Source organism: Mastigoproctus giganteus, chromosome 1 (assembly GCF_048544385.1).
Source record: "Mastigoproctus giganteus isolate SK-2022 chromosome 1, ASM4854438v1, whole genome shotgun sequence".
Classification (NCBI taxonomy): Eukaryota; Metazoa; Arthropoda; class Arachnida; order Uropygi; family Thelyphonidae; genus Mastigoproctus; species Mastigoproctus giganteus.
Window position 1 is genome coordinate 122996773 of NC_143575.1, and position 11618 is coordinate 123008390.

An 11618-nucleotide genomic window follows, 5' to 3' on the forward strand; every position below is an offset into this window, starting at 1 on the left:
AGTTGATTGTGAAAGAGAATCAGTAGCAACTTTTGAAGATGAGCTTTCCTGAGAGGCAATAGTTGGTTCCGGTGATTGAGTCACTGGCATTTGAGGGGTCAGAGATGTTGAGATCTCACCAAGAGATGGCAACGGAGAAAAGATATCAGCTGCAGAAGGTTGTTTATCATCCATGTTAACCAAATCAGAAATATATGCGTAGTGCAAATTTAATATCTAAAAGTGATGGCACTGAGACAAAAGAAGTGTTTAACTTGAAACCTCTTCAGTCTTAGCGGAGTCCAGGAGAACAGACTCTTCAGGTCAGATTTTTGCAGTCTGGTAGCTGATCTTGGCAGAAAATGGGTGTGCGGTACAGATCTTTATGCAGATGGTGAAAATTTGCGCCGCATGCGTGCTATTGAAACAAGCACTGCTGGCACTGGGTAAATGTAAAAAGGAAGTAAACACCGGAGGCACAAAACGGTGAAACTGGTAGCTCTGATGCGATGCCCGTCCAAGGTCACGGAAGGAGGAAAACAGCCCCGATCAAATTAGCCAGGATAGAGACTGTGGTGGTCAGACAAAGGAGCGATCACCTTCCTAAATCTTTGGCTATGGCGCCTAAGCGGAGTGACCAAAGAACAATAGCAGTGAGAAGAAAATGGAAGAAACTCGAAAGAGAGCTCTAATAACACAAAACTATGCTTACCAACAGAATCCTCAAGTTGTAATTATCTATTTGGTAACAAACTGCACTTTTAACACGAAATAAATCCATAGTTCTGACACGATAATACAGGAGCTAAAAATAACATGACCGCTATGCTACGAACCCTGTGTTATTGTAGAAACAATAGGTTGAAACATTTCCTCATCCCATCCATGCCTCATATATTCACCAATGAAACACAGAATAAATAAATAAACCATACCCACCATGCCGCCGCCAAGATCGCAGCTGTCGGAAAGGCACAAATGTCAAGGATTGCGGAGACATTACCTCTGAAAGCACTTAGACATTTAATGCCCATGAAAAGCAAAGGTGGTTGAATTAATTCAGGCCCACTATCTTTTTTCAAAATTTCTCAGTCACTCCTAATATAATATACCTATATGTTAAAAATCAGTTTTTTTCAGGGGAAAAGAAAACCCAATGAAAGAAATAAATATTAAGGAATAAGATGTCCTCCGGCAGGGTTGAACTTTGGAGGGCCACAAACCATTGTAATATGAATGATTTTTTGCGTGCCCCCAAAAACCAATTTTCGCCTCCTTGTGAGCAATATCGCCACCGTTCAGAATCCCTGGTCTAGACAAATGGAAGACCCACGGATTGCATTGGGGAAAATTAGTAAGCCGAAATTACAAGCTACAGTTGGTAAAGAGATCGAAGCCATGACAAAGGAAGTGACCTGCATATACTTGGGGATGATGCAGACTCAGCAGTTAGGGCACAAGGAATTCAAGGCTTGCCTGACCGAAAAATACTATCAGAAACTCAGAAGCCTGTTGAAAGCAAAGCTGAATGGAGGGAACACAGTTAAAGCCATAAACATCTACCCAGCCTCAACATATATCTGCGGGGTAATAGATTGGACTAACGCCGAGCTGCGAGATATCATGAGAAATACAAGGACAATGACAACCAAGAGCCACCACCACCACCCGAAGTCAGCTATGGAGAGACTAACAATATCTCGTAAAGAGGGAGGAAGGGGGCCTAATGAACTCATCGAGCAACAGAAAACAGCGATAGCTAATCTGAAGGATTACTTCCAGAAATACACTGCAGCTCTTTACCAGTCCATAAGGAAGATAGACAAGCAGTATATCCCACTCAACTTAAGCGAGCAGTCCCCTCCCACCCAGATGGCACAAATGAAGCTAGAAAGATGGGCGAAGAAGACACTTCATGGCAGATACTACAATGACCTCCATCAAGATCACATAGATAAAATTGCTTCCAATGCATGGCTCACGAGCGGGACGCTCTTCCCGGAAACTGAAGGATTCATGTTTGCCATCGACGACCAGGTAATGAACACATGGAACTACATGTGGACATGTGGACATGTGTATATGTAAGGGCGGCACCTAGAACGTTTGTTCAACTCCGCCTCGTGTCTCTGTGAAGAACAGTATCACTACAAATGGGCCAGATATGTGTGTGACGTACGTTTGTGTGTATTATGTGTGTGTTCTGTTGTTATGTTCTGCCCACTTGGCTACCCAGAAGCATCCTGGACAGATGATTCTGGGTACTCGTCCACACCACGGGAAGGTGGGCCAGTTCCAGAAAAACACGTACTGTCTCAAGAGAGACTCTGCCCCACCTAGTGTTGCCAGAAGGTGGAACAGATTTCTCTGGGGGCCCATTCCAGAGGGAGGAGATAAAGACAGAAGAGCCCAAAAAAAAAAAAAAAAAAAAAAAGTAAAATAATAATAATAAATTAATTAATAAAATATATATATATTAAATAATAATGATAAAACAAATAATAATAAAAAATAAAGAAATAAAGAAATAAGAAGAAGAAGAAGAAGAAGAGAAAACAATTTAAATAAATTGGCTGCACTAGAGTGGGAACTCAAGGCAGAGCGCGTGAAAAAAAAAAAAAATAGGAATAAAATAATAAAATAAAATAAAAATAGAAATAAAAATAATAAAATAAAATAAATAAATAAATTTGCTGCACTAGAGTGGGAACTCGAAGCAGAGCACGTGAAAAAAAATATATATATAAAATAAGTAAATAAATTAGCTGCGCTAGAGTGGGATCTCAAGGCAGAGCGTGTGAAGAACAAATTAAATAAATAAGAAAAATAATAATTTAATAAAAATAAAGAAAAGAATAATTTGATTTAGAAAATAAAGAAAAGAATAATTTGATTTAGAAAATAAAGAATAGAAAAACAAATAAAATAAATAAATAAATGAATGAAATGAAATGAAAATGAATGAATAAATAAACTGGCTGCACTAGAGTGGGAACTCCAGACAGCACGTGGAGAAGAAGAAAAAAAAAATGAAGAAGATGGTGGCATGCGAATATAGAACTCTTTTTAAGTCACTGAAGAGGTATTGTTAGGTACATCGCCAAGGAGCCAGGAGTGTCAGATTACACATATTGACGATGTCACTGGCCTCAGAAACGATCCAACACAGCACCGCGGGATGCAAGGTGATCATGTACACGGACCGAGTACACGCGTAGACACGACCAGGTAGCCAAGAACTAGCAAGGAAATACCAGTTGATCAAAGAATGTGTACCGTACTACAAGTACCAACCCCAGGCAGTACTAGAGACCACAACCCACAAGCTGTACTGGGACCGCGCCATATTAACGGATAAGACAATCCTGCACAACAGACCGGACATAACCCTTGTGGACAAGAAGGAAAAAGCTACCTATCTAATTCACATAGCAGTGCCTAACACTGGCAACCTCCAGCAAACCCATGAGGAAAAATCAGGAAATACACGAACGTAAGAGAGAGGAGATCAAAGAGATGTGGCATATGCAACAAGCAACCACCATCCCGATCAACGTGTCAAACACCGGTATGGTGCCATGACATACTAACGGCGATAGGGCTCCCAGAGAACACCTACAAGTAACTCCAGAAAATCGCAATCCTGAACACCAGTAGGACAGTCAGAGAGTTCCTCGACCAACAGGAACACCAGACGTAACAATCACATTCTGTACTTGGTAGCAATACCTGTCATGAGGTGGAACCCCAATTAGGGCGAAATAATGTAAGAGCAACAACAACAATAATAATACCCAGCTAATAGCACCATTTCCACCAAACTCATTTTGTATCTGAAACTGAAGATAGTCTGCGCGTGTAAGCACAGTGGTATCGTCACCACCCTCCTCACAACGAGTGAAAAAGGCCCGGGTTAGAATTCTGTCGATGACGGGAAGAACTTTATTGGGCTTTTTTCACTCTATGGCTGAGTTAGTCGGTCTCAGGGTAGATAGGAAGGGTTTCCCTCCCAAAAAAAAACTGGGGTTGTTCGTCTAGGAAGAAAGACAAATCGACCAGAGCAGTGTACATTAGCAATTACGATTTATATCACATATTACCACATTGCAGAAAAGGGTCGGCCTTTTGTGCACATGATTGCTAGAGTCACGAGAAAGGAAAGGAGAATAAGAGTAACGGCGTTGGAAATCCTAATATTGATGTGTCTTTACTAACAATTGTTACCAAAGGAGCTCAGATTTGGTCAGACTGTTTTGCAAAAAATTAATATCAGGAAAATGCACTCTGTACAGTGAACGATATTGTTAAAGCTGTCCGTTTCATGCCGAACTGTATCAAAGGATTCGTTGTAAATTGTAAGTGGACGCAGGCCAAACCAAATCGTGGTGAACCAAGTCATGGATGATTTGGCTTATAGAGGTATGTGTTATTTATCTGCGTGGACGAATCCTTTAAGAAAGAATGGTGATCGAGATAGACTGCGAGGCGAGTTATAAGCTGGAAAAAAACTATATCTGGAACTTATTTGTAATTATTTGGCAGTGCCGATGGAATGATAATACAATAGGAAGTATGACTAAAAAAATAACTCTTTGCTAGCGCGAAGAGGAAAGGCAGGGCAATGCCACATTGGTTCAACTCTACCGACAACGTTCATTCTCACAAGTCATGAGACATTTTATGCTAAGTTACATGAATTAGGAATAAGCGAGCTTCCGCACTGCCCTTGTGGATTTTGCGAAAATGTCTTATATGTGTTTCATTGCGTTGCACAGAAAAGTTTGTTCCATGCCCCTTTAGGTGCATTAGGATGTGCCCCTTGGGTGCAGTAATTGAGATATGGTTTGCCCTCATAGAAAAACTCCGTAGCTAGGTGGGCAGGAGCAACAGTGCGTAGCACACGCTTCTTCATTAGACCGGGGTTTGAGACCGTAACCACCAAATACGGAGGATGCGGAAAGGTCAGGGAATGACCTCCGCATCCCCGGAGTAACATGGCCTTAGTTGCTAATGCTCCTGAAAAAAAAAAAAAAAACAAACAAACCAAGCTCACCATTATTCGAAACTGTTACCTCACATTCTGTCATTCAAGCTCACCATTATTCGAAACTGTTACCTCACATTCTGTCATTCATTTCACTCACCGTGAAATGAATGACCAGCCTTTGTGCGGATATTTGTGTGCTGACCAGATGAAAAACATTGCTCTTTGGAAACGAGCATGGGCGTTTCAAAAGTTTTGACGTACAACTGAGTGAATGCTTATACAACTCAGATGTACAAGTGAGTGGACGTTGTCTCCGAGTGGGGAATATCTCGTACAGTGTTATGCCACCTATACGAACTGATGAGCTAATTTTGAAATTGATTTCAATGTTGAAGTAGGAGCAGTATTTAGGGTCCAGACTTGTGTTTGAATTTGTGATCCATCGCACTTGAAGCACACCCTTCGTCTCCGGGTGACTAAGAATGTCGCCTTAATGTGAAGCCGTTTGACTGATTTTGGAGGGTGTGCCAACCCTTTCACACCCTTCTGGAAAAAGAAGAGTGACACTTTTCCTATAGCTTTCTGACTTGTAGAGTGTATTATCAGGAAGCGAGGTGGTGGACCTGAAAAACAACTTTTATTTTTTGCTCAGGTGGCATTAGCGGGGTTAACATCTAATTTTTCAGGTAGAGACCATGTTGGCGACCGAGAAGAACAAATATTATCAGGATTCATAATGTATTCATTTGTGGTTCAGCGCCCGGGCTCCCTACCACTACGGAGCCCAAACGGGACGCCCACTGTCCGGTGCGCTCAGAAGTGGAACGCAAGGACTACCCGGTGCGCTCAGAAGTGGGACGCAAGGACTACCCAGACACCATATGCGCACCGCTACCAGCCTGAATCCTGGGCATCAGGGAAGGGGCATGCCATTGACATGGTTGATCCTTGCGGGCGAACCCACAAGCTGATTGATCCTGGAGAAGCCATCTAGGAACACCCTGCTTGTCAAAACAGGCGCCAAAGTGGTGTGTTGGAACTGGGTCCCTCAACCACCAGGAATCCCATTCCGAATTTCCGCGTGTCACACAGCGCACGGCAAACACGCCCAATTCCTATGGGCTGTAGGCGTTGATTCGCAGTGACGCTAAGCTCTAAGACTCCAGCAGTGCCACTGGGAAGCCTGCCTATCACATATATGTGCCCACGTCGAGTGGTCTGTAAATGAAAAACAGTTCAACAATGTCTTGTTGAATTCAAATTAAAAACTTTCTGCATTGTTTATAATGTGTTTCACCTAAAATGAATTATCAAGATAGTATTTTACTGAAGTGCTCACAGTAATTAATACGCAAGCTTCTATTACTATTAAAAGATATATTAAAAGAAGTTCATATCAATGAAAGAAGAATTTGTTTTTGGAATTGTACTATTTTTTGTCTTACTTTCCTCTCTACACTTTGTTCTCTATTTAAAAAAAACAATCATGCAATACGTTTTCAAATGATAATCTGCTCTTCGCCCTCCAAAGACGATATAAACATGATAAATTTCGAATTGTATTATGCAATTGCTTGATTTCCATATTTGAGGTAATCTTTATGGTTAGTCAGTTATGTTCGGCTGCTATGTTTTTTTTTTTAATTATTACTTCCGGTGAGTATGGAATTTTTAATGAAATTTCTTTTTCAATTAACATTTGGACATCAGTTTTTTTTTTTTTTTTACATTAACAATAATACATTCAAGAATGTAATAGACGAGATTTGATGAATGCAATCAAGCAATCATGTTTACTATAATCTACAGACTATTTGTTAATACCCCAATACACAATTCTCTTTCCTCAGAGAGGCAAGAGAATTTGAATAAATGTAAGAAAAGTCAATATCATGGTTATCAGTGGTTACAAAAAAAACAAATATTTTTATTTTATAATGGTGAGAGCTTATTGTGGTGCCAAAAATCCATATCAATTAAAGTCTGGAAAAACAACGAAATTTCATTAGGCAAATGATGCAAATGATTAATGTTGCCAATCCAATGGGTTATTTGGTAACGAGACATGACTAAGCTAGGGGACATCGAAATGAGTAGTGAAGTCTAATGTGACACCTATAAGAAATGGGTCCGTTGCATTTCATTAGGGTCGTAGTATAAAAGTCCTTACTTCTGGTGGCCATCAGTGTAATTAAGATTGATTCTAATCAGGCCATTCTTTTAACTTACTTCTTTCACTGCGTTACTTGGTCTATTCTTGAAGAAAAACGCACACATGCGAGGCCGGATGCAGCTTTATCACATTAGCATTGCAGGAGGAGGGGGAAAAAAGATAAAGAATCTAGAGGAATATAAGGCTTTGAATATCTATATAAAAAATAAATATTTTAAGTGTATTTCACATCGGTGTAGATATTTAAAAACAGACAAAGCGGCGCACATTACAAAAGCGCACACACATCCTCTAGTCACTGGAAAATTCTCGAGTAGAATGACAAGAAGCAACGGATATTTAAAAAAAAAAATATATATATATATATATAATTACGACTATTTTGTTTCCTTCCTAGTAAATTGATGTCAATTTACTAGCCAACTGTTTTTGTAAATTGATATAAATGTTATTGATATGAGGTTAATTGGAAAGATGTCTATTAAAATATGTAACATGAATAAACAATGACAGGTATCTTTCAATAGAATTGTTAATCCTCAAAAGTTATAAAAATTATTTTCTTCATTCTTAATCGATCGTGTGTCTAAATTTCTTACTGCATTTAAACACTGGAATGAACGTATGAGTACTGAATAAGCACTTTAATGAATGGCAACAACAGCAGGTTTGAGGAAAGGCGCTACGAACAGAATGTATGTTTTGTGTACTCCATGGAAGATTTATCTGTTTGAGGATTAAAAACCGTTTCTGAAATAAAATTTTTTTTTTTTTTTTTTTACTTTTTTATTTATTTAAAAAAAATAAATAAATAAAAGAAATAAAAGTAAACGGAGAGAGAGTTTAAGTATCTTTCAACTTCGGCGAGAATGTCATAGCCACTTCGCTAGTTGCTACTGTTATTTATACACTATTTAAATAACTAAGGCCATCTGAATAACTGAATATCTAAGGCCATCTTTCGCTGTGTATATTATCCAACTGTAGAACAGTCGGATAATATTCGGCCATATTCAAAAGCCTATTTGCACGTTATATGGGATGAAAAACACGGAATAACTTACAGAGATTTTATTTCCGCCTGAGATCGGCTAACTTCAATCTCCCTATTGAAGGGGCATTCAAGAATTTCTCCAGCTGGCGACAGGATTCAAACCTGTACTCTTCAAACGAGCGACAAGTGGCGAAACACTAATCTGTCAAGGACCACGGTGCTGGTGGAGGGCTATTTAAACATTAGAATTCAATCTGTTTTAATTTGTTATGAGCTGAATAAAAGCTAGACGTATTACAACTCTCAAACTTTTCCAATGCTCTATTTTCACACATTTCACATATGACATAAAAAACAGCCGCAACAACTTTTACAGCAAGAGACGAAAAAAGCTGACAACGATGCCTTAATTAAATTTTAATTTGTGTCTGGCTATGAATAATAAATCATTACACTCTTTATGTTTAGTTACAATTTTTTTTTTTTTTTTTTCAGTTTAATTTCCAAAGATGGAAAACTGGGTTTTTGAGTTCATCTTGTGTTGGTTTTCAAGTCCACTTTAGTGCTTACAGTCCCATGCAAATAAAATTTTCTGCTTACAGTCCCATGAAAATAAAACTGACAGGAAACTAGGTAATTCTGGAGAGAATGTTTCTCTTTCTATCTGTCATATCGCACCAATATGGTCATAACTAAAATCATAAACCTTACCTGTATAGAGCGCATGTTTCATAATCTAATGCAAACCAAATTTATACTATAGGTTCTTGAGCGTTATTTCATTGCACCTTTCAGCATATTAGCAACCCCTATCCACTTATAACCCTGGAGCCAATTCAATACAAACCGAATTTATAGTACATGTGATGATGGTGTTTATATTCTGACAGAGGTTAGGATCTACCCTTTGGAATTAATAACGTTTTCACCATGTCGGAAGAAGTGGAAAGCAGTCTCAATTAGTTCTCAGAATTTGCTGTTTAGCTCTTTATTTCGTTCAAATCAAATACATCGATGAATTTGTTGTAGTATTCTCTATTTAATTTTTAGATTTATATTTCACTCAGATTTCATTCTTAATCGAATTGTACTCTCCAAGAAGTTTTTATGTGAGTTAATAACTCACATAAAATATACCAGAGCACCTCATTGGTGGAGAGGTGCTCTGGTTTATTCAAACAATGCTTGAGAACAGGACCATTATTGTTCGCGATGGCAATCTGCGCTACACCAGGACAATTACATCTGGAGTCCCAGAAGTCGGGGTCCTGTCCGGAATCTTGTTCTCAGCTGTTCTCGTGCCGTTCGTGACGGGCCAAACTGATATCATCACCTTTTCTGACGACATAAAACTGTTTACTCCCATCAGCCCTGGAGACGCTGCTGAATACATCAATAACTCAATCCTCCAGAAAATCCGGAACCTTGAGGTCTTCCTCTCCGGTTTCGGACTCCACATAAATCCTGAGAAGTCAAAACAGTTGACGTTCTCTCTCAAGCGGAACCCAATTTTAATTAGATACGCAATTTCTGCCCTCCAATAACATACAGATCTGGGAGTTATTTTTGATCAAACGCTCTCCTTTCTCCCGCACATAGACCATCTGCAAATAAAGTTCTGTCGACTCCGGTAGATGATTAAACAACAACTTATGCACGTCAACGACCAGGCTGCTGGGTGCAGATATATTAAGACATGTGTTTATCCTGTCATACTCTATGGCGCCGAAGTCTGGACTTCAACTGCTACCACCCATCTTAGACGGATTTTCGCGGGGAATTCTGGCTACTGCAGTGGACCATATGGAAATTTCGACTTCCCCTGCACTGGTTTATTCGACCACCCAGATGTAACAGCTCTCAACATCAGACTTCTTCCTGCCATCATTCACGAGAGAAGACTCGTCTTTGCCATCAAATTGGTGGTCGGCATTATTTCAGTATCAGATTTCTGGGCTAACTGCGGATGGAGGATCCCGGTCCCAAGACTTAGGGCTAATCCAATCCTTCAGGCCATTCCAAACCGGTTAAAGTTATCTGATCGGTTCCTACCTGTGCAAATGCTGCAGGACGTACACTCCTTGGACGGCGACCTCTACAAATTCGCAGATAAGAAATATAGGCAGAAAGTACTCGGTCGAGTTCCTTCCCAGGACAACGTCACAGGACATTAGAACTTGCTCCCGAGGACCTGTCCACCACTGCCATGGATCCATCACTCCAGTGTTCAAACCTTTCTGGAGTCATAATGCCGTTTTTTTTTTCTTTTTTTCATCTTTGTTTATTATGTATAATTTATTTCATATAAACCCCTGGCTTGTAGCCGTAAAGGAAGTTATATACATCAATGTACCTTCTGTATATAATAAAGAGTTACTCTTCTTCTTCTTTTTTTAATTAGAGAAATAAAAATTATAATCTTGAAGTTTTTTCAAGATTACATTTTTTAGAACTTTTTAGAGAGTACTTTAAGAGAGGTTTCTCAAGATTATCATTGATCATTAGTTTGATCTTCAAACCTAAAGAACTAAATAGTGTCTCTATCTCATAAATCTCTATCAGAGCAAATGCACGGAAATGTCTTGGCCATCGCAGTTATGGTAGAAACTGAGTACCAATAACGTGCACTTTTACCAGATACCCCATTTGTTTACTACAGTAATATAGTTTCTTTCTGAAATTGAGCATGATATTTTATGTGGTAGTGGGGGAGATTAAGAGAGAGAGAGAGAGAGAGAGAGAGAGAGAGAGAGAGAGAGAGAGAGAGAGAGAGAGAGAGAGAGAGAGAGGTTTCTTTGTATTCACTGTTTCATGATTATTTTTTCTAGGTTCCTCCCGATTATCTAGTCACATACTCTAGTGTTTTCCATGCAGACGGACTAATTCAATCCATTTTAGGACTCAAATTCAAGGTGTTGATACGACACCTAAGAACCGACGAACTACGTGTCAAGTGTAGGGCGACTCTTTCTCGGGAGGTGGAAATCAGAAGCCAAGAAGTTGTATATGGAGATCGACATGAGAGCTCAGTAATGCATGTGTCAGAGAGTGGATCAGGTAGGTTTCCTTATTTTGTTCAACTTATATTTTTGGGAAGTTTAAAGGGGATATTTGTTCGATGATAGGTAGGAAGGCGTGAGTGCACAATGCAGTGAAATTTACTTCTCAAATACTAAGAATCTTACTAACTGATATATCTAGTATACATCGCACACTAGATTCTACGAGTTTTATGTGGAGAAATCTCCCGATTTGCGAACTCAAATTGCGCTCTTACGAACTCTGCTCAGTTTCACTAACTGTAGAATAAGTCACAGTAGCTGAAGCTGAGAATTTATGAAAGTAAAATGAACAAGAAAGACATACTCCCAGCACTAGTGTATTTTACAGTACACAACAAGATTCTGTTTTGTAAAATTACTTGATCGTCTACAATGATTTATCGTTAAACTATTACCATAGACGAAACTATGATGTGTGTACCG

The 11618-nt window shown here is 39.2% G+C and overlaps 1 protein-coding gene across 1 annotated transcript in view; it reads left to right on the forward strand.

Annotated features, from left to right (window-relative positions):
- LOC150091119 (uncharacterized) overlaps positions 1-11120 on the forward strand; it is a 994562-nt gene extending 983442 nt beyond the window's left edge. Inside the window, exon 7 of the mRNA XM_090382033.1 lies at positions 10962-11120. Within this exon, the coding sequence (XP_090238159.1) occupies positions 10962-10993 (32 nt within the window). The 3' untranslated portion in view covers positions 10994-11120. The remainder of the gene's footprint in view (positions 1-10961) is intronic.
- The last annotated feature ends 498 nt before the right edge of the window (positions 11121-11618 follow it).